Raw genomic sequence first — 26,572 nt, forward strand, 5'->3', positions numbered from 1 at the left:
TGTCATTTTCACAAACCACAGTTGGGACGTTTTCTTTTGACTTATCCTTGGTGATTTTTCACTGTGTTGTGCAAAAGAAAAGCCATCTATCACCGACTCAAAAAAACTCATGGCGACCATCCTCAGTCACCACCTTATAATCGCTTTCTATGATATCGTTCCCTCCCAGCACATCGGCCAAATAGGGAAGTTTGGCGTAGTCAAACGTTTATGGCCTCTTTGCAACCCCACAATTTGAAATGTGTGCACTATTTGTCTGGAATTATAATTTAAATGTTGATACTTCTGGCGCACACTAAGTTTATATCATCTATCAACATTATTCAATGTTTATCAGTAATACGCTTTATTTCTTTTTATTAATGTGACTTCCAATAAAAGCGGCCATCATCGGCCAAATTTCAAACATCACACTTGAGTCTGTTACATTACTAACGCGGACATATCCTAATTCTTACATCAACTTAGATCAAGGAGACATAAAACTACCTGTAAAAAAATCGTCAGCATACAGCGCCGCTTTGACACTACTGATCTCGAATTCTAACGCGAAATAACGCATATAAAATCAATCTCCAAGCGGAGGAGAGCGACCCAGACGAAACCTTGAGACAGGAGGCCCCCTATAGCTAGCTCCGCCCACCGTAACAGACATCGGACAATAGAGAGGCTTGCGTGTAATGTTATAACTCCTTGATTTAGGTGAGCCTGCATTACGTCTGGGGTTTTTACGTGGAAGAGCACCTGTTATCACCTAGCTTTTTCTATTATTGATTTGATCAGTGCTGGACTGCATAACTTCCTGTTCACCTTTAGTTTGTGGAGACTGATTATCTTGGAAACACAATTCACGAGTCTGACCCCCTGAATAACTATTCTCCCACACCGACTGGGGCACATTTTAAGAGTGCGTTTCCTTATTTCGTCCCACGGAATCATGTATTTGATCAACATGCCTGCGCCAAGTACCATTTTCTACCTGTACTCGATATGACACTGGTCCGGTTTTCTCAGTAATAACCCCCGGAACCCACTTTGCATAAGCGCTCGCACGGTAATCGCCAACATCCACATGTCGTCCGGGCTTAAAGTCACGCAGCACACTCGATCTGCGACTCGCCACGTCCACCTGTTTGTTTCGAACGCGTTGGTCAATGCTAGGTTTGATTAAGTCTAAACGAGACTGTAATTTCCGACCTAAAAACAGGTGTGCGGGAGTTTCACCTGTTGTGGCATGGGGTGCATTTCTGTATGCATTTCTCATCGGTTCATTTTCCTTCCGACTATAGCCTTCATAGCGGCCTTAAAAGACTGCACAAAGCGCTCAGCTAGCCCATTCGAGCTTGGGTGATACGGTGCACTCTTCACATGTTTAATGCCGTTCACCTTTATAAAATCGGCAAACTCCTCTGAGGAGAATTGCCGCCCATTGTCACTGAACAAGACATTGGGTACTCCGTTACATGAAAATATCTCGCGCATGACCTCGATGGTCTTTCCGGCTGTGGTCTCTCGCATCGGTACCACTTCAGTCCATTTCGAATGCGCGTCTACCACAATCAGAAACATCGAGTTCAAAAATGGGCCTGCAAAATACACGTGTATGCGCTCCCATGGTCTACCAGGCCATTCCCAAGGGTGAATCGGAGTTGCCGCTGGGGAACGTTTTGTTAAGTCCCAAACTTCGTCAGTCAGACTTTACGTGAAAATAATGTTACTTTAGATAACGCGCCGGTTCTTGGGCCTTAGTGTTGTGCGCCCAGCTGATCCAATAAAACGAACAAGATTCTCATTCGACACAAATGGAAATTTAATACTGTCTTTTGGAAAATATACAGAGTTTTCTTCTACATAGTAACGGTCAGTCCAAAATGTATAATGATATCGCCAGAGCCAAAATACGATATGAAATAACCTTAAAACAGGGCAGCCTTTATAGATCATTCAGGAATTTTAATAACCAGGAAGAAATAACACTTGACTGAGCGCAGTCCCTTTGTCTCAGGCTCTACCACAACTCAGTCACCGTGTTCCCTGGATCATCATTATCCGCCCTAGCCTTCAAAGGCATCTAAATTTTATCTCGTGCCATGTGCCCCGGTCACGATCATTCCTGAATGTCTATTGACTGCCCCCTTCTAAGCTTATCTTAGGATATGAATATTATTTTAATTAATTATTTATATCAATTATAAAATACCCGAAGTGGTATTTTACACCTTGTGCTCACGGCACCCTTCACACGACTTCGTGATTTTCTCTATATCAGAATCAATGTTTGGCCACCACACCAGGCTTCTTGCCAGAGCCTTCATTTTCACAACTCCTACATGCCTAGCATGTTACTCCCTGAGAATATACCCTCTCAGTTTTGCTGGGATAACGACACGTATACCCCATAACAGACAACCGCTGTTCATCGACAGCTCTTCTCTACGAGTGTAAAATGGATACATTTCTCCGTCTTCTGGTTTCACGCACGCTTTCCATCCGTGCATTGTGTTTTCACATACACGTGCCATTATAGGGTCACGTCCGGTTTCCCTACGAACACAATCACTAGTAACCGGCAGGTTTTCAATTTGAAGCAAGTACAGCAAATCAGTGCTGTCATCTTCTGTCTCCAACTAACCACCAGACATTGGTAGCCGAGACAAACAATCAGCGTTCCCATGACTACTTGTGTTTCTGTACACAATGTCATAATCATAATCAGACAAAAACAATGCAAATCGCTGCATTCTTCCTGCCGTTGTGACTGACACACCCCTTTCTGGATGAAAAATTGACACCAAAGGTCGATGATCCGTCAACAACATGAAATGTCTGCCATAGAGGTATGTATGAAATTTCTTCACCCCCCACACTATAGCAAGAGCTTCACGATCTATTTCAGTCATATGGCAACTGGCTGAAAAACGTAACGTCATGGCGGTTATTTGAAACTTTTCAGCGAGTCCGCGTCACGAAGTAACGCCGTTTCTGGACATCTGCGATGGCTGACGTGAAAAACCGTACCTTGCAAATAAAATACTTTTAAAAACAAACCAGGGATTTTTGAGTTGTGATTTTGTAAAGATAATAAGAAAAGTTCATGCTCTTACTCATGACATCAAAGGATTACTGAAACATCCATAAATTTAAATGAAATAAGTTCACGATTTTGAATTTTTGAAAAAAAAAAATCGATCCCAAAATGACTCTCGTAGGGGTTCATGATTGCTAGAAAAAAAGTTGCAAGCCTGATTTTTTTTTCATTTTTAGATATGAGTTAAAATATCATCCAAAGTTTATGATTTTGAAGGGAATAGTTTGCATACTCTCTAGTATGGTCACACGGTTCCCTAATCCAACATTCAACAAAAATTTTGAAAAAAATGGCACTTCTCGATACCTCTGCCAAACTATGAATTTTTTCTATCCAAAAACCGTTTAAGGTTACATTTTTTATTCACATTTAATTGAAACTAACCTGAAATCGATGCTGAATCGCACACATCCAGTTTGAACTAGTTTCAGTGAGTATTTTTATGAACGACCTTCACCTATTCTTGATATGCATGATATGCAAAAGGCAACATGTGCTTGTGGATATGCATTTGGAAAGTTGGACCACTTTTGTATGATTTTATTAATGAGAATTTATCATTTTTTGAAAGCCCTTACCTTAGGAAAAGGGTTTGGATTTACGTAATCTAATATCATTTATGCAGGAGATTATATGTTGACCTACATAACACGTGTAAAGAAGTGAGAGAGGCGTATGATTGTGGATCTACTGCGGGTTGTAGCTTAACTCTAGAACAGAAAAGGATGACAAACATTTAACAAAGGTATTTCTGGTTCATGATAACGTTTGTAAAGCAGGCCTTCTAGAGTAAAACGCAATTCATGCATCATGATGTTTAGTTTTAACTATCATTTCAATGACATATGGGTTTGCCATGTACCAATATGATGTACCTCAGCGTATTCTAAAATTGCTTAGTTAGCTCTTTTCTTTATTGTTATTAATTTCATTACAATTATTGTCAGCTTCTTTATTTCTCATTATTTCAGAATTCACAGATGAGGAGCTTTTCTGCCTGTATATGCCAATATGTTTTCTGGCATGCTTATAACCTGTTTATGGCAGATGGGATGAGAGAAAACAGTTTTCTTATTTTATCTGTACCGCAAGCTTCTCAACAATAATCAAACCACAATTAAATTAGCGATACTTTTTGTTACACATACAAATAGAAGCCTGAAAGTGATATACATTAAAGAGGACTTCGATATTAAAAAGGACTTCGAATTCGATATTTAAAAAAGTCAGCAGACCTTCACTTGCTTCTGTATTGGAAAAAATGAAGTCAGAATATGACTGACATCTAGCGGAATAGGGTCAAAAACGCACTTCAACAGCTGGCAAAAAAGCTGCCAGAATAAATTTTGATGAAACTTAGTAGGTTTATTTTGCGTATTAAAAATCATCTTCTATCGACTTGAATAAGGTGCACACTCTCTGTGAAATGAGATATCTCAAAATGTTACGGTGTTGCTATGGATAAAAATCGGCATGTTGGCCGACTTTGTCGAGTTATATTTCCTTCATTTCACTTTGATCTGGGTAAATTGCACACTTACAGACGCGTGATAAACTCTGCTACTATGTCTCAATTTTTCATAAGCACCTACAGAGGTAACAAAGTACAATTTTTTAATTTCTGCGCTGGTTACGAAATTTACAAAATTTCAACCACGACGTCATCTCAGCGCTGGGGATCGAGAGAGACGCCTCCCCGTGGTGATCCCTGGAAACGCTCCAATGGCTAAGATCTCTCACACGTCACGATCATCCAAGTATCGTTACTCAAAAATCACCATGGCCCATCGAATCTTTCAAGATAGATGTGGACCAAGCATTCTTCAGCTGAACGTTGAAGGACTAACCAAAGCCAAGTGTGAAGTCATTCAACACATAACTCACGAAAATTCAGCTCAAATCCTCCTCTTGCAGGAAACCCATTCCACCAAAGACTCTGACATCAAGATCTATGGGTATCATTTGCAGCAGTCATACACCATGCCCACCATGGTATCGCTACCCTAGTCAGAGCTGGGCTGAACTTTGCCACCATGGACACCTCGCAAAACAGCGACCTCCAATGGATTGCTGTGGCTATCGGGGGAACCACTGTGGTCAACGTCTACAAGCCTCCACCAACACCCTTCACGTACCTACCAGCCTTCCAGCACCCTTGCATTTACGCTGGTGATTTCAATAGTCAGCACACGGAATGGGGATACAAGAAGAACAGCCAGGACGGTGAAAACCTTGCCCACTGGTCGTCTAGCCTCTGTCTTACCTTGCTTTATGACAGCAAACAACCTTGCTCCTTCACATCTCGTCGATGGGGAACAGGTTCAAACCCAGACCTAGCTTTCATCACTACCAACGGTCAAGTAAACGCTGAAAGAACAGTCATCGGCAGGTTCCCCAATTCCCAGCATAGACCATCAGTGATAACACATCCAGCCATCGTGAAACCTACCATCACCTCTGACCAGCCTAGATGGAACTTCTGCAAAGCAGATTGGAACACCTACAAAGCAAAACTGAACAACACCACTCTTCCAGACATTGAGAACAAGGACATTAATACTGCTAACTCTGCCTTTATCAGTGCGGTCTTGGGAGCTGCGAAAGCATCCATACCAAGAGGTCATCGAAAGAACTATGTACCAGGATGGGACGATGCATGTGAAAATTTGGCAAACTGTTTCGACCAGGCCACTAAGGCTGATGAAATGGACAATTAAGCTAAGCAGCTCCTTGACCACCTTGATGAAACACGCAGGATTAAGTGGACACAGACTGTGGAAGATATAGACTTTACCCACTCTAGTCGGAAAGCTTGGCGTACGGTGAACCGTTTGACAGGAAATGTCAAACACTTTGAACCAAATCCACCAGTCAAAGCTAATCATATTGCAAAGTGTCTCATTGAAAATGGGAAGTTTCCTGCTCCAAATAAGAAGTTCATATCTAAGGTCAACAGAGAACTCAAAGAGGCCTGGAACTGTCCCACAGCAGACCAAGACTTATGCCATGACTTTTTTACCGATGAGCTAAGGACTGCCATTCAAGCCCTTAAACTAGGGAAAGCCCCAGGACCAGACTCACTTCACCCAGAGTTCTATGCCCATCTTCCAGAGAAGACAGTGGAGTGGCTAAAGTACTTTTACTCAAAGTGCATTGCTGACATCAAAAGTCCAAAAGTCTGGCGTACGGCCAAGGTCATAGGAATCTTTAAGCCTGGTTAGCCTGCAGACGACCCAAAAAGCTATAGACCAATCAGCCTACTTACAATTGGCTTCAAGCTCATGGAAAGGCTCTTGCTCAATAGAATCTATCCAATAGTGGATGAGGTACTCCCACATGAGCAGGCAGGCTTCCGAAAGGGTTTCTCAACACTAGACCAGGCAGCTCGACTTACCCAAGACATTGAAGATGCCTTTCAACGGAAGGAAAAGGCTGGAGTGGTCCTAGTAGACCACCCTGAGCTTCAGAGATAACTTGACACTAACCTCTTCACTATAGCCTATCTTCATCGTGTCAAGTTACCTCTCACCACATTCGATTGCCTCCGCTGCCCACCAATCAAATTTAAAGCCCGCACTCAATGACTCATTGAACGATCTAGCCAATGAACGCGAACGAGTCAAAGCGCGCTTTGTTCAAATCCGGACCAATCAAAGATAAGGCTGAATATCAGGGACTTGCCGTAACCTGTGGGCAGCACGCAAAATACATCATCCCTCAGTAGATAATGATGCAGGGCCTCAAACTGCTCTGGTTTCAATTCCGATATACTCATATTTTGCAAAGAATCAAGAGATAACTTAACACATTATTTCACGCAGTCACTCGTAGGAGACGCTATGTACGGTTATGCACTCGGAACTACTCGGATGTCTCCGCACTCGACAATAACTTTGTTGTTAGTATGGAGCTTGCGGAATCAGCCGAGGATTGCCGATTGACGGTCAACCAATCAGCGTTTTCACCAAACTTTGGTGAAAATTTTTGAAACTTGGATTCGATTGGCTTATATAAACTAGGTCAAACTATTTTCGTCAGAGGTAACTTGACACGATGAAGATAGGCTATAGTGAAGAGGTTAGTGTCAAGTTATCTCTGAAGCTCAGGGTGTAGTAGACCTATCCGCAGCATATGACACAGTATGGCATCGAGGGTTGGCATTGAAGCTCCTCCAGTGTATACCAAGTAGGCACATGACTCGTATGATCCTCCAAATGATAACAAACCGCAGCTTCAGACTGCATATTGGGGAGTCGAGGACCAAAAAGAAATTCTTGAAAAATGGTGTACCTCAAGGGTCTGTGGTAGCACCAATACTTTTCAACATCTACACCTCTGACTTACCTAAAACAGTTAGTGAAAAGTACATCTATGCTGATGACATCGCCTTCATGACCTCTGGAACCTCAATATCTGGTCTCAATGATATACTCAGTCAGGATCTAACAGACACTGATCAGTACTTTAGTGATTGGAGGCTAAATATGAACAAGACCAAGACAGTCAGCAGCCTATTCCATCTGGCCAATAAACTTAGTAACAAGGAACTTGAAGTGAGATGTGGTGACACCGTCATACCTTTTGAAAAGTTTCCGAAGTACCTTGGCATCACATTGGATCGGAGCCTCAACTACAGGGCTCACATCAACAAGGTTGCTGCAAAGGTTGGAGCGAGAAACACCCTCTTGAAGAGGCTGGCAGGAACTACCTGGGGGGCAAACTTTCCCACCCTGAGAACTACTTCCCTTGCCCTGGCTTACTCCATTGCAGAATATTGCGCCCCTGTGTGGTGCAGGAGTAGCCATACAAAGACAATTGATGCAGCCCTAAACAACAGCATGAGGCTTATCACAAGATGTTTGAGATCAACACCAAAACCATATCTCCCGGTGCTAAGCAGCATACTTCCCCCAGACATCAGACGAGATCAGCGCTGTCTCCAACTGGCCAACAGAGCACATGAGCTATTGTAGATTGTTCCAGCGACTCCGTCAAGATGAGGAATTTACCAGGCTTTCCTCATGAGCTCCACTGATGCCATACTTCCGAAAGTTAGAAGAGAGCAAAAATGAAATATCAGCAGAGACATGGGGAATGGTAAAATGGCAGGGGGAATGGGATGCCCTTCAAAATGGCAGACTGCGTGACTTCATTCCTGAAGTGAGCACCCGACCATCTGGACATGAGCTGGATCGCCTATCATGGACTCGACTGAACCGCATCAGAACAGGTCATGGCCGTTTCTGTGCTAACATGTTTGAATGGGGGCTCTGTCAGTCTCCAGCATGCGAGTGTGGTGCCCCCCTACAGACAGCCAACCACATCGTAGAGACCTGTCAGCTGCATCAGTGTCCAGGGTTGGACTCACTTAAGTCGTTAGACGAAAGAGCTAAAGACTGGCTTCAAAATGCCAATATAATCCTTTGACTTATGATTCTTGAGTGTACATTACCTGGATGAAACGGACATACGCATATATATATCAGCGCACGCGCTCCGTTCTGAATATCTTCCTACGCGCAGCCAGTTGCCATATGACTGTATTTAAGAATACTTTCTCTCTGTCTGCGTCAAAGACCGCGATTGGCCTCTCGGAGCCATCGTCCATTACATGAGACAAAACGCACCCTAATCTGTAGGGTGAAGCATCACAAAGCAATCCGAATTGCCTTTTCTGGGTCATAATGAGCGAGTACCTCCTCGGAGGTCATCATGTGTTTAACCCTTTCAAAAACATCATTGCATTTCGAGGTCCAACTCCACTCGACTCCCTTTTCAAGCAACTGATGTAACGGGTACAGCACCGCTGACAAATCTGGCAAAAATCTCGCATAGTAATTCACCATGCCTAGAAATGAGCGCAACTCAGTTACATTGGTAGGCCTCAGTGCCTGTAACACCGCCTCAGTCTTGGCCTCTGTCTAATGTAACCCATGCTGGTCAATTTCATGACCACAGTATGGCACGCGCTCTTGGAAAAAGGGACGCTTTTCCCAATTAACACGTTGATTGTACGCATCCAATCTACAAAGTACCGCTTCCAGGTTACGCAAGTGCTCTTCTTGCGGTCTATCTGTCACAATTATGTCATCAATAAGACATTTCACGCGGGGAATGCCCTGCAATATCGTATCCATTGTACGCTGCCATATAGCAGGTGCCGACGCAACGCCATAAGCCATGCGATTGTTTCAAGATTTCTCCTGAGTATGTTTTCAAACTTAAGTCAGTGGCAGTTAATGTCCCAAGTTTACCTGGAAAATACATGTCAAACTGTTCAACGGGCATAACCATTACCGCTGCACCAGTGTCAAGTTCCATATCAACCTCTACACCATCAATGTTGACCTTGGTCATCATGGCTCCCCGAACACTGTCAACCTGGTTTATCTCCAAAGATCCCACCTGTTCAAATGCATCGTTTTCTTCCTCTTCATCGTTCTCTTATATATGATCCGCTCTAGGACCTTAGATATAACGCTTAACAATGAGATAGGTCTATAGTTCCCTATGTCAGTTTTGCTGCCTTTCTTGTGCACTGGGCATTGATGTGCCTCTTTCCATATGTCTGGAAAGACACCGGTTTGCAGTATCAAGTTAAAGAGGATGCATAGCGGATAAGCAATGGATATACTGCATAATTTTAACATTCTTACTGTTATACTGTCTGGTCCGTTAGCCTTGGATGAGTCCAGGCTATTTATTATACAGCTTATTTCTTCGGGTGTTGTGTCGAGATCGGTTAAAATAACATCTGTTCTTTGTGGGAAAGTGATATTTGTATCACAGGTTAGATTATCAGAATGGTAGCTTTTGCCAAAGTGATTTAGGAAGGCCTCAACTTTTTCCTCCTCAGAATTAGCAATATTACCGGTATTCACATTTCCAATTGACCAATTGAATTTATTACCCAGAAGTTTTTTCAGTGTTGGCCAATAGTGTTTCTTACTATTTGTTTTTACTTCAAGTGATTCGATTAGGCTTTTATAATAAGAGTCTTTAGTTTCAGATATTAACTGCTTCACCAAGTTACTTTGGGCAACATACCTTGCGATGTTTACTTGCGACGGGTTCCCTGCAGGCATAGTCGCGTTGGATCAACGTTGAAAACAGGTTGATGCGTTGAATTGCCGTTGATCTACCTAAATTCAACGTAAAATCAACGTTGATCCAGCCACGTCAAAACACCGTCATAATGTGACGTTGACTCAACGTTGTGTTTTGGTTATTGACACAACCTTGCAGACATGGATTGTAATTTAAAATATTAATTATTGAAAACGTGATACTTTGTTTATCAATACTGTAACTAACTTTATAAGAAAATAACTATATATGATAATCATCATCATCATCATCATTTAGAGCCTATAGTGTTCCACTGTTGGACAAAGGCCTCAGCATGCTTTTTCCATTGTTTCCTATCCTGAGCCTCAGATTTCCAGTTTGGCCAAGGTTTCTTCTTCCAAGACTTCCAGTAGTCATCTAATTCATCCCTCCATCGTTTGACCGGCCTTCCTCTTTTTCTTTGTCCATACCTTGGGGTCCATTCTGTAAGCCTGACTGTCCACCTATTGTCCTTCATTCTTTTGACATGTCCTGCACACCTCCATTTCATTTCTTTAACTGTGAGCAGTACGTCCTTAACTTTGGTCTGTTCACGTAACCATACATTCGTTTTCCGCTCTCTTGGACTGATGTTCAACATAATCCTTTCCATCTTTCTCTGAGCTACTTGTAGCTTGTGTTCCATGGAGGCATTCAGTGCCCAGGTCTCTGAGCCATAGGTGATTGCCGGCAGCACACATGCATTGAACACTTTCTTTTTCAGGCAGGTAGGAAGGTTGCTCTTGAAGATGTCATTGTGCTTCCCATATGCTGCCCATCCTGCTTTTATCCTTCGTTTGATTTCTTTCTCCAGTGTTCAATCACTAAGGCTGAACCGTTGCCCAAGGTATATATACTCTTCTACTGCTTCTATTTCTTTGGTATTGACCTTCACTATGCAAGGGGTGGTTAGTGGTCCAAACATCACCTTTGTCTTGCTGGTGTTCATCTTAAGCCCACTTTTTGCGCTTTCATCTGCTAACGCCTGCAGCATTTCTTCGAGGTCTTTTGCATCATCTGCTACTATTATGATGTCGTCTGCAAACCTAAGGTGATTGAGCTTGGTACCATCTATGTTTATGCCCTTGTCCTGCCATTCTAGCTCCCTGAATATACGTTCCAATGCTGCTGTGAACAGTTTAGGAGAGATTGTATCTCCTTGGCGTACACCTTTCTTGATCCTGATCTTATTGGTGGTCTTGTGTAGTTTGACTGTTACAGATCTATCGGTGTATATGTCTCTGAGGACGTCTATGTATCCATCTTCGATCCCTAGATCTTGCAGGGATGCCAGTATATACTGGGTTTCTACTGAGTTGAAGGCTTTTTCATAATCAATGAATGCTACACATAGTGGAATGTTTTACTCGAGACATTTCTCTTTGAGCTGGTTGACAGTGTGCATATGATCGGTAGTGGTGTACTGGCCTCTGAAACCTGCTTGTTCCTTTGGCTGTGCTTCATCTAGTTGTCTTGTTAGCCTTTCGGTCAATATTTTGGTGTAAATCTTGTACAAGTTAGAAAGTAAGCAGATGGGTCTGTAATTCTTGATGTCTTTTATATTGCCCTTTTTGAACATTATGATCATGTTGGCGTTCTTCCATGCTACAGGAATTTCCTTCAGATGTAAGCACTTTGTGAAGAGCCTGGCTAATTCCTGAGATAGGATATCTCCTCCTGCTTTTACCATTTCTGCTTTGATATATATATATAAGAAAATAACTATATATGATAATCTAAACAGTGGAAATTTTAACTTAAAGGTCATACATATATACCCTACATATATTTAGCCATAAAACATGTCCTACTGCTAAACACATTCAGGCTAAAAGGGTGTACCATGCTTAGGAGCTAAATGCGTTGAAAAAAATCAGACAAAGCAGGCACTTGGATGTTTTTACAGTGTACGTTATAATTTTGTACCTGTGTTTTGTACCAAAAATAAAAACATTTCAGGTCATTTTAATGTCTTTTCATGCAAGAATGTTGTATAACAACTGGGGTTGATACAATGTTGTTATCTGACGTTGAGTCAACTTTCAAATCCAATGTTTATCCAACGTATTATCAACGTTATGGTTCAGCGTTGTTTCAACGTTAAAACAACATAATTTTCCCGCTGGGGTTCAGTTTTATACGTTGGTACAATTTTCTCTTTCTATTTAATTCATGTATAATTTTGTCATTGCACCATGGGTTCTCATTTCCACGTACTTTACTTTGTTTTCTTGGGATATGTTTTTCAAATATGGACATAAGCGTATCAATATTTTTTTTAGTCAGCAGGTGGACATCGGACACGAGTTTAAACATGCCGTCCCAGTCGAACTGGGTTATTTCGGTTTTTAGTCCTTCAGAGTTTGCATGGTCGTACTTCCATATAGTTCTATAGTAAGGTGAATGCTTACAGAGAGTTATGTCTATGGAGGTCACTAATGTAGCATGGTCTGTGCGTCCAATCGGTGCTTCCACAGAAGAGCTTAGTACCAGGCCGGGAATGTCAGCCACAGTCAGGTCAATACATGAGACAGAGCTTCCTTGAATTCAGGTTGGCTCATTTATTAACTGGTCAAGGCCATGTTCGCAAAATATGTCGCTTAAAGCAATAATAACTCTTCCTTTGAGATTCAAAATTCCGCAAGAAATACATTGTACACAACGCATGGGAATATATTATATTGCATTTCACCACTAAAACGGCTGTTATTGTAGTAAAACTAAAAACTGTGCTTGTCAATAAGGCTTTCGATGCCATTCGTCCCGGTCGTCAAGGCATCCGTTGCCAATGACGTTGAGGTGTCACGCGGATTCTCGCGTTCATTCGAGACCAAAATAACATAGGCGGCATATAGAGATAGCAGACGCATGATGCAATCCTCAGACGTAAGTTGCGAGTTTTTGTACAGTGCGTCGGATAACGAAAAGCCCAGAACTGCACACATTGTAGATATAAATGCATTATGAGCAATAAGACGAATATATCGTATGAATCTTATATTATTGTTATATAATGTTGTTGTTGTCTGCTTTTCCCGCGGTTTTGAGTAGGTCACCAGAAAACCTCGCTCGATATCGCGTGACTATGCAATGTCAGAGAGGGCTCCGTCAGTTAAAATCTCTTAAAAGATTTTAACAAAAAACCAAACTGTTAGGAAAAAACCCTAGACTAACTTTGAATGCAGGAATGGGGTCGCTGACCATTGGTAAGTACGGGAAAATTGCCGTTTACTCCAGGAAAATCCAATTTTTGGCCAAAACAAAGAGTTATTATGACTTTAACATTCGACCTGGCACGTCATCACCTCCCTCCAGAAACTATTGTCTGTTATGAGCATTAAAATCGTTATTTATTATGATTCCGACATGCCGAGAGCGTCTTTTTTTCTCAAGGCATTTGGATAGAAGGGACATGAAAGTGTTTCTCTGTTGGGCTGATTGATTAGGGGATCTGTAGAATACACCGTAAAGAAGAGTTTTATGCTTCACTCGCAGCTCCACTCATAGGCAGTCAAACCCATCTAATTGAAGATCAGTTCGTTCTTTATACATTATATCATCGCACATACATACAAGATAAGCCCTCGGCCTTTATTAGAAAATACTGGTACTTGAAAGCCTTCAATTTTATACTTTTCACTCCGATCTATCCTACAGATATTTCCTGCTTCGCAAAGCCCGACTACGTCAGCTTTAGCATTTTTAATTCTTATTTTAAGGCTCTCGAAGCGTTCATCAGCGTCCGCGCTAAGACTCCTTCGGCCGATTTCATAAAGGAGGTTTAACTATACCTAGTTTAAGGCTAAAACCTAGTCTAGCAAAACCTGGTCTAACTCAAGACCTAAGCTGTGTAGCTCATATGAGAAAAAAACTTTGGAAATAAAGAGCACGTGAAAATGAGCCGAAAGAGAGCGGAGAATTTTTCTGCTGAAGAGAAGGGATACATCTCAGAACTATTAAAGGAGAAGTCCAACATCACTGAATCAAAGAAAAATGATGTCACATCAAGTCAAAGAAAAAATGAGGCGTGGAAAGAAATTCTAACAAGATTGGCAGCACATTTTCCACAAGCCGAGAAAAGAGCTGAAAGGCAGGTGAAAGACTTCTGGATACGAGCGAAAATAAAAGCTAAGAAAGAATTTGCAAATGTTAAAAAAGCTGCAAAAAAGACTGGAGGGGGCCAAAAGAGGTTGAATTAAGTCAAGAAAATCAAGCAGTGATAGATCTTTTTTCCAAGCTACAGAGTTAAACCTGGGTCTGACCAGGTTTATTTTTAGACTTGGTCTGAGTCCATAATCCGGGTATCAAAAACTTAGACCTCAATTATGAAACACAATCCTGTCTAGACCAGGTTTAGAATGATGTTAAGCCAGGTTTTACTAGACCACTGGTCCAATACTAAAATCTCCTTTATGAAATGCAGGCAATCCCTTAACCTGGTGTAAACTCTCTTTAGACCAGGTTTAACTTTAAACCTCCTTTATGAAATCGGCCGCTTATGTTTGAGAAAAGTATAGTAAGGGGGATCGAGTACGGCCCTGGGTTGGGGTGGATATCTCCAGGCCCCCGTTTCACAAAAAATCTTAAATCCGTAGACGTCTTACTCGAGCTGGGTGGCCTAGCTAGGTCGACTTAGCTGAAGTCGACTTGGAGTGTTTCACAAAGAATCTAACGTCTTAGCTTGGCGTGCTTACCGAAGTCGACGCGCACGAGAAACTCTTCAAGAAAAGGAGGTGTAAAATTGCAAAAGTTTCACAAGACATGACGTTTCATTTCCTCTTTCGGTCGAGAACGATCGTTTATCAACAATAAAAGTCAGCCAAAACACAAACAAAGTTTGTTTTTGAACTTTATTGATAAGTTTAACTTCAATACAACTTCAAAGTAACAGTTAAACATTAGCTTGTCGTGGAACACTACAGAGGGACGTCTAGCGGTCAAAAACATAAACAAACACGCGATCGGCTGGGTAAAGTGGAATTTTATTTTTTATTTTAATATTCCATAAATGTCAGTGCTATTCAAGGATATTATAACACAATATCTTGAAGGAGGTATGTTCTTTCCAAATTTTTGTTGTTTATGCTCTCATTTACCGAGTTTTAGTTGAGCTTGCCGACTTAAGTCTCCTCCCGAGTAGGCTTGACATCGTCGACTTAGCCTACAGCTAAGAAAACAAGGCAGCAAAGCTGTCAAATGTACAGACAAAAAGCAGGAAATAACAAAATAGGCTACTGTCAATTCTGATGTAAAAGTACATTATGTTAAACTGCAAATTCAACATCAAATTTTAATTATGCTCAACAGGTAATACCAATGTAAGTAAAATGTGTAACAAGCATAAGGCTTCAGGCCCATGGGAGTTCAAGTTCACACTTTGAAAATGTAAAACTTCCAGAAAAAGAAGTCAATTAGACTGCTTTTCCAACTCGAGCTGCATTTTAGTCCTGTGTTTCTTTTTTAAAAGTTTGACAATCATAAGTAATATGGTTTTCCCATGATGGTCATCATGGCAGCAATACCCAAAATTGTGTTTTCTTCTATTTTGATGCAATATTTCATAATGCTTAACAGCATAAAGACCATCAGTTTTTAATAATAAAATATACGTATCGTGGATTTTCAGAAAATGTGACTAGCATGGGTCTTCAAGCCCAAGGTGGTTCTAAGTCACACCTTAAAATTGCCAATATGTGAAACATTAAATTTTCACAAAAAACTGATTAACTGCCAGAAAAATTTACCAAATTGACTGCACTGCCTAATGAAACTGTATTTTAGTCCCATGTTTCTTTCCTGTAAGTTTGAGAACAGTAAGTGACATAGTTTTCCTTAAATGGTCATCAAGGGAGCAGTGTCCAAAATAGGGGTTTCTTCAAATTTTGATGCAATATTACATAATGTTTAACAGGATAAAAACCATCAATTTTTAATAATAAAATATTAGTATCATGGATATTCAGAAAATGTGACTAGCAAAGGTCTTCAGGCCCATGGAACTTCAAAGTCACAACTTGAAAATGCCAAAATGTAAACAAGACAGCACTGTTCTGAAATGGGTTTATTTCCATTTTTAACACTTTTTTAACATAAAACAAAATAAACATATGACCAACTAAAAAAATTGATGAGATGGGAAAAGTATCAATAGAACAGTGTTAAATGTCCAATTTCCTCCATTCTGAGATTCTGAACATAGTGGATGATTGAATCTGACAAACTGCAATGATAAGAGTTTATTTCCATTTTTGAAACTCTATTATACAATACATGATAACAAGCTTACCATCATTTTTACATAATCAACTAACAATGTTGTAAAGATGCAGGAAATGTTAAACAAAGACTTTTACGTATCTTATTAGTTAAATAATGAGACTGTTAACATGCCTAAGAATTGAATCTGAGGAAATGTGAAACAAGACAGTACTGTTATGAAATGCGTTTATTTCCATTTTTAACACTTTTTTAACATAAAACAAAATTAACAGTTTACTGCCATTTTTATATGATCAACTAAGAAAGTTGATGAGATGTGAAAAATATCAATAGAACAGTGTCAAATGTCCAATTTCCTCCATTCTGAGTTTCTGAACATAATGAATGAATGAATGAATCTGACAAACTGCAATGATAAGAGTTTATTTCCATTTTTGAAACTCTATTATACAATACATGATAACAAGCTTACCATCATTTTTACATAATCAACTAACAATGTTGTAAAGATGCAGGAAATGTTAAACAAACACTTTTACGTATCTTATTAATTAAATAATGAGACTGTTAACATGCCTAAGAATTGAATCTGAAGAAATGTGAAAAAACAGCATAACTTATAAAATAATGGCTCGATTATGCTGATTTTCGAACTTGACCTGCGTTTTAGTAAGATTGATTACTCCTGTGAGTTTCATGACAACAGGCCTATCAGTTTTCTTTGAAATGTGTTAACAGTGTTGCATATATGCTGAAAAGTGAAAAAACAGCATAACTACTAAAATGGTGGCCCGATCATGCCGATTTTCGAACTTGACCTGCGTTTTAGTAAGATTGATTACTCCTGTGAGTTTCATGACAACAGGCCTATCAGTTTTCTTTGAAATGTGTTAACAGTGTTGCATATATGCTGAAAAGTGAAAAAACAGCATAACTACTAAAATGGTGGCCCGATCATGCCCATTTTCGAACTTGACCTGCGTTTTAGTAAGATTGATTACTCCTGTGAGTTTCATGACAACAGGCCTATCGGTTTTCTTTGAAATGTGTTAACAGTGTTGCATATATGCTGAAAAGTGAAAAAACAGCATAACTACTAAAATGGTGGCCCGATCATGCCCATTTTCGAACTTGACCTGCGTTTTATGAATATTCATCAGCTCTGTAAATATAAAGCCAAAAAGTAAAACTGTCTTCCACTTATGGTGTTAACGCTGAAAGTGCACGGCGACGGCGACGGCGACGGCGACGGCGACATCGACGGCGACATGAACGGCGACGGCGACGACAGACGCAGGTGATGGCAATATGTACAGACACATCTGTGTCTGTACATAAAAACGACGTAAGCGACCTTTTAGATTCTTTGTGAAACGGGACTTAGTGACGTAACGACTTAATTACGTTGGTAACCAAGCCCTAAGTCAGGGAAACCGACTTAAGTTTTTTTGTGAAACGGGGGCCAGATAGTAGAAAAATCTCAAGCATGATGATAATTACTAGGAACAGAGTCACTTTTGATATCAAGTCAGTTTGCATGATCCAGACGATAGCTTATGTATAACACAATAGAAATAGCCAATTGCGACCCTCCACTGACCTAAACTAATCCCCATTCATGTGAATGATCACCAAGTATCCCCGCCCCCAGCCAAGCCCTCCCCTCAGTCCTCTTAGTCTATATTTTGGAAAGCTATAGTTCATAGTCAGAGGAAAAAAAGGGGGAAAAGAAAGCGAATGTGCATAGTTTATAGCAACAGCCAAGCAGTCGAATGAGAGCTGGCTTGGTAGAGTGGATAAGAAACAAAATGAATAAATATACAGAAGCACATGCAACGCTTCACTTACAACATTACACACAAAAGTCAGCATAATCAGTTTAATCCCGATTTTATACCATCGTCAGACAAGAAGATGTACCTGTACAGTTTATTTAAAATAAGTCTTTTGCATTTTATTTACAGTTTTTCTTTTTTATTTTTTCGTCAATGATGTCAAATATGTCGAATTTTATTTTGTCATCAGTGTTTTTTGGTTTTCCATAGACGCTCCCATTAAAGTACCACGCTTGTTCTATTAGCTGACTCTCATTTAGTCCGATATAATTCCCTGGTCTGTGTAAAAGCTCAATGTTAAGTTTGGTTACATCGTCTGAAAGTTTCATATTCTTTCCCGATTTCCTGATGATACATGATACCATGTAATGTTGCATAATGCATGATAGAAAAAAGTGTGTGGCAACAGATTAATTGTTGCATACAAGAAGGTGTAAACTTGCACTGTTTCTATCTCAGGCCTACCCAACTACCAGACTCGGCACCGAATGATCCTGAATTCACCGGTAGATCAGACCACACTACCCGTTTTCAAGGTGTGTGTCAGACCGCATTACACAGTATCATAACCTGAACAATTTTTTTTTGTGGTGATGCAATGCTTTTCAACCCCGCTGAGAATCGTCACTATCACATCGCGTACCAGGCAAGAGCGGTGTCGCGTCTGATACTGTGTAATGCGATCTGAAACACACCTTGAAAACGGGTAGTGTGGTCTGATCTACCGGTGAATTAAGGATCATTCGGTGCCGAGTCTGGTAGTTGGGTAGGCCTGTATCTTAGGCAGCCCTTAGGTGCCCTGAGTGTCAGAGCCACTGTGAATCGGGCTTCAACAGTGAGCTCTGAAGAACAGCGACAGTGTACGATTTCCGTCAACCAAAAAGAACTGCTCCGCAGTGAATCTGCAGTTGAATGTCATTAGAGCAAAATGAAACGTAAAACAGATTTAATTCTGCTTTATTTAATTTTTACTGTTTTTAAGATGTAAAGTGAAAAATAAATAGTTTCTAAAAGAAAAAGACATATCCAATGTTTTTTTTTTTTTTTTTTTTTGTATTTTTTGCTTATCAAAAAACATTTGCTCCTGCAGATTATAAACACAATACACGTGCTTGCCGTGTGTCAAGTTTGACAGCTACACTGTATACCCGATACCACTATATATAAGGGTTGCGCAATGGCTAGACCAAAATCAGTTTTTAAAGCAGAATGTTGCTTGTGTTGTGGTACTGACCTTCGACTGCAAGACATTCTTAGTTTAAACTTCAAACTCAGCCACTTTAATTCTTGTTTCGTCTGCACGAGATAACGTCAGCGCAAGGCGGGAAAGGCAGCTCCAGGTGGCACAGAGCTGTGACGTACGAGACATGACTTCCAAATATGGGAGCTCCAGGGGGACACAGCTGTGACGTACAAGACTTGTGACTTCCAAATATGGAAGCGCCCCAGGCAAAAATTTGAAGAAGAACGGTGACGGTGTTCGCTAGAGCCTGGTAGTGCTGATATGGGTTATATGTGAAATCAAGATCGAGCTGGCAATACCAGAATCTAGAACATACGGTACCCGTAGGAGCAATAATAGAACTCGGATAGAACTTTATAAGGGCTGACCTATTCATGTATTAGTAGAAGTGGCTGAGGGGTATAAATGCCCCCTCAAAGGCTACTAGTGGAGAGTTGAGATTTGGTGATTTAATAAACCTGTAGATCCTGACCAAGCTCTGGTGTTGCGTCATATCTCTGATACTGAGCAGTTGATTCCTGATAATAACTTGAACTAATGACCTCTCTTTAAAAACACATAAAGATACCAAGGATTAATTATATACCATCTATTGATAGCATGGGGAGAATTCTTTTATTTTCTCAAGAAGTCAATTATTTAAATAAGAGTATCAACACACCATGTAAAGCATCTATTAAAAACAACTGTATCCCTTTGAAATGTAAACAAATATTCCCACCCGGTGAATTTGAACCAAATGCCTTTTTCTCAGGTTACATGCCTATACGTCCCCGCAACGATACTCCCCCGCTCCGATACTCCCCCGCTTCTTTAAATCCCCGCACCAATACTCCCCTGCACCGATACTCCCCCGCTTCTTTACACCCCCGCACCGATACTCCCCCGCACCGATACTCCCCCACTTCTTTACATCCCCGCATCGATACTTCCCCGCACTGATACTCCCGCGTACCGATACTCCGCAAAAACACTACTCCCCCAAGGCACTGATTCCCTTGGCTTTGGAAACACAATTCGTGATTCTAAACCCTTTCTATAATGCATTTTTTTTCAAGATGCACCATCCTCTTGGGACCCAAAATTGACACATTTTATTCGAAATATATTGGGGAAAATAAAGAACGTTACACAAAGTCGATCTCAGGCTTTGTGTGCAGTTTGACAGTACGTAGGCATACAGCTCTTCCTTGTGATTTTTGAGAAATGTTTTTGCAAAATTAATATCGTTCTCCTACTGTAGTTACCGTATATATATATTATACGCCCTTTTATTTATTTATTTATTTACTTAAGGCAAAGTTAGTTTTTATCTAAGATAACGCAGCTATGTCTTTTCTTCGGGCAACGATGAATTCGTTAAATTATCAAGTAATTAAAAAGCAGTGCTAAAGCGCTTCGTTTTCTGTCTTCTTCCTCCAACCTTCTTTTCTGCTCTTTAAGCTTCTTTCCCTTGTCTTTTGGAGGCATATTAGAATCTGAATTGAGCAAAATTCAAAATTTTTGAAAATTGTTGCACAACGAAATTGTAGAGACACGAGCATGCGTCGTGAGCACGTCTTTTATACTCGCAGTCGATCCCGCCGTGTTTTCCACTTAGTTCGTTATAGATGTGAGGGCGTGCGCCATACTCAACACGCAAAGGGCACTTTCTTCTTCATTGCTTGCGACGTGCATCTTGGACCACGCAAGTCTCACGTGCAAACTCCTCGCAAACTCTTTGCGAAGGGAGCAAGTTACGCTTGCGGCCTCGCTGTTCAAAGATTAAATGTAGAATCTATTGGAAATGTTCAATATCCTCCGTGCGTGCTTACATACGCGCGAACTCGAAATTTTGCATAAAATACTTGCGTGGCATATGAGATTCTCCGCAAAATTTTGACTCAAACGGGTCATAAGTATGGAACGCCGTTTGTACAAAAAAAAAAAGATGAAAGTATCGTTTTGACAAGATTTTTTTTTTTTTACGAGGTGCTTACATCATTTTGAGATCGTCACTTTCATCATTTTGAGAGAAAAGTATTTTCTACAAAGTCGTTTTATCATTTTGCATGTCGAGTTTATCGTTTTGAGATACCGACATGCTTTGCACGAGATGACGCAAAACCAGGGGTCGTCTAATAACAAACGGTGGGAAAAGGAACTAACTCATCCAGGACTGGTTCCCGGTTCACCGTCTACAAAAAATTGTTAGTGCCTGGCCACAAGCTCTATAATTACCCCTTCGTCTCTGAATTTGGCCTTCAGGTGTCCCAAACCAGCTTCCTCCAGGATTTGATCCATATCTGCCGCCTTGTGGCCAAGCAATAACAACTTTTTGTAGACGGTGAACAGGGAACCAATCCTGGAGGTCCGTGTATTTTATTTGATAATAATCCACACATTTGCATTTTGAGTTTGACTCTCTTTTCTCATGCAATATGAGCGTTGGGACGGACAACCTCAAATATTCATCTTGTTAATAAAAATAAGATGTACAAGGGCAAGAATTCTCTCTTGTTTCAGATATTAACTGCTGTTACTGTACAAACCAGCAACTGATCAAAACTGAACTGAACAAAAACAGGGGCGGATCCAGGATTATTTGAAAGGGGGAGTGTGAAGCCGACAACCCCCCTCATTGCCGTGGGGTTCAGGGCCCGCTGAAGGGCACCGAAAAATTTTGGTACTTTAGAGGGCGAACGGTACCATTTGGTATGGTTTAGAACTATGATTCAGCTGGTCAAAATCCTAATTTTAAGAGGGGATCATTGGTGTGATTCTTTTCAGAAATCGAAGGGGGGAGGGGGGGGATCAGGACTCCCCTGACACCTCCCTAAATCCGCCACTGGGTCAGGTACCTTATCTAGTTTTTACCAACGTTTTAATTGCTTTTATGAAAAGCTAGTTGGAAACCTTCTTAATCATACAGCAATGACAAGCAACGGGCTTGAAAATCAGAAAAACGAACAGACTTCCGTTTTTCTATTTGAATCGAACATTGAATAATGAACACTTTTCGATCCTGTCATTTCCTCAAAGACAGAGATAAAAGGGTATTTTATAATTTATTTTACCCTTTAAACATTAGAAAGTACGAAAACGGTCGATATTCATATTTTCTATCACATCGGGGATCTGTTGATGTTGTATTTTGCATTTTATGGTAAAAAATAGAAAACAAGGGCAATTCCCGTTTTTCCTTTCTTCATATTGATTTTTTTTTTTTTTCATTTTCTGACGAAATGGAAATCACATCGCCCCGCCATACACGGACCCCTGGATGGGTTAATTCCTTTTCCCACCGTTTGTTATGAGACGACCCCGTCATCTGGCGCAAAGCATGTCGGTATCTCAAAACGATAAACTCGACATGCAAAATGATAAAAAGACTTTGTAGAAAATACTTTTCTTTTAAAATGATGAAAGTGACGATCTCAAAATGATGTTAGCACCTCGCAAAAAAAAATTTTCTTGTCAAAATGATGAAAATGACGATCTCAAAATGATGAAAGCACCTCGCAAAAAATTTCTTGTCAAAATGATACTTTCATCATTTTTGTACAAACGGCGTTCCATACATAAGAGCCCGTGCGGCCGGTTGTGACCGAGACTTAAGTGTTGTCGTCCAAGATTTTTTTAGGAACTCTGCGGCTTCTTTCGTACAATATCGATGTTCAATTTTAAGCAATTAAGATTTGTATGCACCGCGCAATAGAATAAAAACAATCTCACCAAGGATTTCCCTACGGCCATTTTTTCCCCACATATCTCACCAATATCCAAAGCGTTTTTCCATTTGAAAAAAGTATTTCTTATACAGTGTAGGCCGTGCCTCCGACTCGTTGACCAACTTATCAAATCTATATGTGAAACAATATCAATGTGAGGTGACAGACTCCCCCATGATAGACAGTCCGGTTCCCATCAATTTGCATAGATAATTAAGCCCCGCCTAGATTTTGACCCACTTAAGTAGACTGAGCCTTAGGCCTACCTGTATAATTAAATGGAGGGTTGACTCTCTATTACCCAGACCCTCAGTTTCGTGAAAATTGCATAGGGGTACGTAGTAATGATGCGGGGGAGTATCGGTGCAGGGGAGTAACGGTGCGGGGAAACAACAATGCGTATAACGGCAATTTTAGAGGGGATTTATCGATGCAGGGATCTATCGGTGTGGGGTCGTATCGATGTGCATAATGCAAAAATTTTCGAAGGGCAAGTATTGGTGCGGGAGAGTATCGGTGCGGGGGAGTAACGGTGCGGGGGGAGTATCGGCATGACCCCTTTTCTCGGATGAGTCTACCATTTTCATGCTCAATTTCACACCCAAAACCTATGCCTTGTCTGGGGTTTCTTTCTTCATTCCGAAATCAACCTCATACTGGCCAAATTTTTCATTCGTTTAACTCTTACTCGGAAAAACTAAGAGAAATTATGAAGGGTGTTTCCCTACCAATGATACTCACTCATACTGTATATGGCTGACCTACATTTTATCAAGTGGGCTGGAAGAAAGAGTCTTCCAACCATATTTTCCCTCTAAAAATGCACCTACCTTGTCTGACAGGCCTAAAAACACTTCATCCACTTTCATCCTTATCATTTTTTATCGATAAAACCCCAATATCTGTGTTAAAAGCAGCATCCACGTAAGTAAAAATCCACCCCAAGACAGAGCTGTCACAAAGCTGCCGGTTAAACTGAAAGTAGGTCATCCAAATGCTATTTGTGTGTATACCAACTGCACCAGCCAATGCTACAGAGATATGAGGAGGGAGAGCTTATTTAAGGATTAATAATAATAACAGGTCCATTTGGTAATCACTTTTGCCACACTGCAAACAGGCGCAACAATGATGCTGGTGAAAAAAAATCTGCTGACCTCTTCGTTAATTTAGGTGGGAAGCAACCAGCCTTGGCTAACTGCCAAGGGAGTAAAGCACTGATAGCCAACCATTGTTGGCCAGTGTCATTGTCACCATGGAGTGAGTCATGAATATGATGATATTCATGATAACATTAGTGCATAATTTATCATACCAAGGAGTTATAACAGAAGGAGATTACACGCAAGCCTCTCTATTGTCCGATGTCTGTTACGGTGGGCGGAGCTAGCTACGGGGGGCCTCCTGTCTCAAGGTTTCGTCTGGGTCGCTCTCCTCCGCTTGGAGATTGATTTTATATGCGTTATTTCGCGAGATCAGTAGTGTCAAAGCGGCGCTGTATGCTGACGATTTCTTTCACCGGTAGTTATCTGGACGATGTGCTGGGAGGGAACGATATCATAGAAAGCGATTATAAGGTGGTGACTGAGGATGGTCGCCATGAGTTTTTTTTTTTTTTTTTTTTTTGAGTCGGTGATAGATGGTTTTTCTTTTGCACAACACAGTGAAAAATCACCAAGGATAAGTCAAAAGAAAACGTCCCAACTGTGGTTTGTGAAAATGACATTCAAGTGAACGTTTGGACCCCCCTGCCCTTTGGTCCCATAAACATTGAGACAGTGCCTAAGCTTTGTGACTGGTTTTAAATTTCTTTAAGTATTTTTTTTCTCTCACTCGGTATAATTTTAATATCATAATGCATTAAAGTGAAATTTTAATCAAAGGTTGAGGCAATTCCACGACATGTCAGTTTAAATACTCGTTATAAATTTCTTTATCTTGGAAATCTCCCTTTTTATTTTCAGTATTATTTTGACACATACTAACACTTCTTATTTGTCGGTAAACAAGTGCACAGTGCTAAACATTAACAGGGCCGTAGCCTGAGCAAAATGCCAGGGGGGGCAGTAAGCGGATACGAGGGGGCGATGCCCCTGAGGGGGGGTGGGGTGGGAGGGGTTGCCAAAACTGTATGTATAATACTGCATTCTGGTGCATTTTAACTATTATTTATTGCTCAATCAGAAGTCAGAAATTGTGGGTTCATTTTGCATTTGCGATTATTTCTTTTGCACCTAAAATTCCAGGGGGGGCAGCTGCCCCCCCTGCCCCCCCGGAGGCTACGGCCCTGATTAAGAATAATTTTTATTCATTCATAAATATATTTATGTACAAAATATATCAGAAATTTTAGTATTACCTGAGCTCTTTAAAGTGAAACAAATAAAGATGAGAATTTTGAATTTCAAACTATTATTTACTATATTAACTTAAAATATCTTTTAAGTCAACTCTATACTCAAGCATCATGATAGTAGCATCTGTGAGTAAAACCATTTTATTATATCAATAGAAGAACAAAAACAAAATTTTAAACATAAGCAGTAATTAATGAAGTCATAAGAATGATTAAGTTGCTATAGTTTTCCAGTTTTATGCAGTCTGTGTTGGAATTTTTTTCAACCATGCAATTAGAAATAATTATATTCTTTTTTATCTGACTTGCTGATACCAGTCTGTGCCAGATACTATTCCACTCACAGGCCAGCAAGGTCTGAGAATCTAATGGGCTGAATAAAAAAAAAAAAACCCCTAGAAGATAAAAGTGGCTTATTCTTACAAATAGGATAAAAAACATGGGATTTTCAAAAGGTTATTATAAATCGAGACAACACTTAGTAAGAACATTTATAAAATGAACTGGAGTACATGTTACAGCTGAAAAAATTAACTGGGCCAGTAAGTGACTGCTTTAAAGAAATTTCACTGAAACAGTCCAAATTTTACTGGCAATCAAGTAGACTGTTATACCATGGCACTCAACAAATTATATATAGGTTTTGAATTTTTTTCCACCTGACAGTAACATAAAATTTATGTCAACTTTTGAAATGTATAGAGTCAGTTAGGTGACTGAAAATATTTTAGAATGTCATGAAGGAGCACTATTAATTTAATGCAATCTCTGTTGGCCACTCTTTTCCAGTTTCTTCTCCAAAAAGGACAACTCAAGTGAGAATTTCTTCAGGGCCTTTTCTTCTGCCTGCCAATGCCATGCCACTCAGAAAAGAGAGAAACCTGTAGGTTAGAAAAAAAAACAACATAATAATAGCATTATGAACTACTAGTATCCATGTAGACATTACGGAATTAAGCAGTGAAGTTTAATGTGTCTTGTTATGACTTGACTGAAATAATGTTCACCACATAA

At 40.3% G+C, this 26,572-nt stretch overlaps 1 protein-coding gene across 1 annotated transcript in view; it reads right to left on the minus strand.

The window, feature by feature from the left end:
* Window positions 1-25,038, minus strand: part of LOC147762850 (ankyrin repeat domain-containing protein 17-like) — a 52,588-nt gene extending 27,550 nt beyond the window's left edge. The window contains exon 1 of the mRNA XM_087009565.1: window positions 24,033-25,038. Within this exon, the coding sequence (XP_086865691.1) occupies window positions 24,033-24,080 (48 nt within the window). The 5' untranslated portion in view covers window positions 24,081-25,038. The remainder of the gene's footprint in view (window positions 1-24,032) is intronic.
* Window positions 25,039-26,572: the final 1,534 nt, after the last annotated feature.

This window comes from Lingula anatina, chromosome 3 (assembly GCF_051362555.1).
Source record: "Lingula anatina isolate TDL-2025a chromosome 3, LinAna3.0, whole genome shotgun sequence".
NCBI classification, from domain to species: Eukaryota; Metazoa; Brachiopoda; class Lingulata; order Lingulida; family Lingulidae; genus Lingula; species Lingula anatina.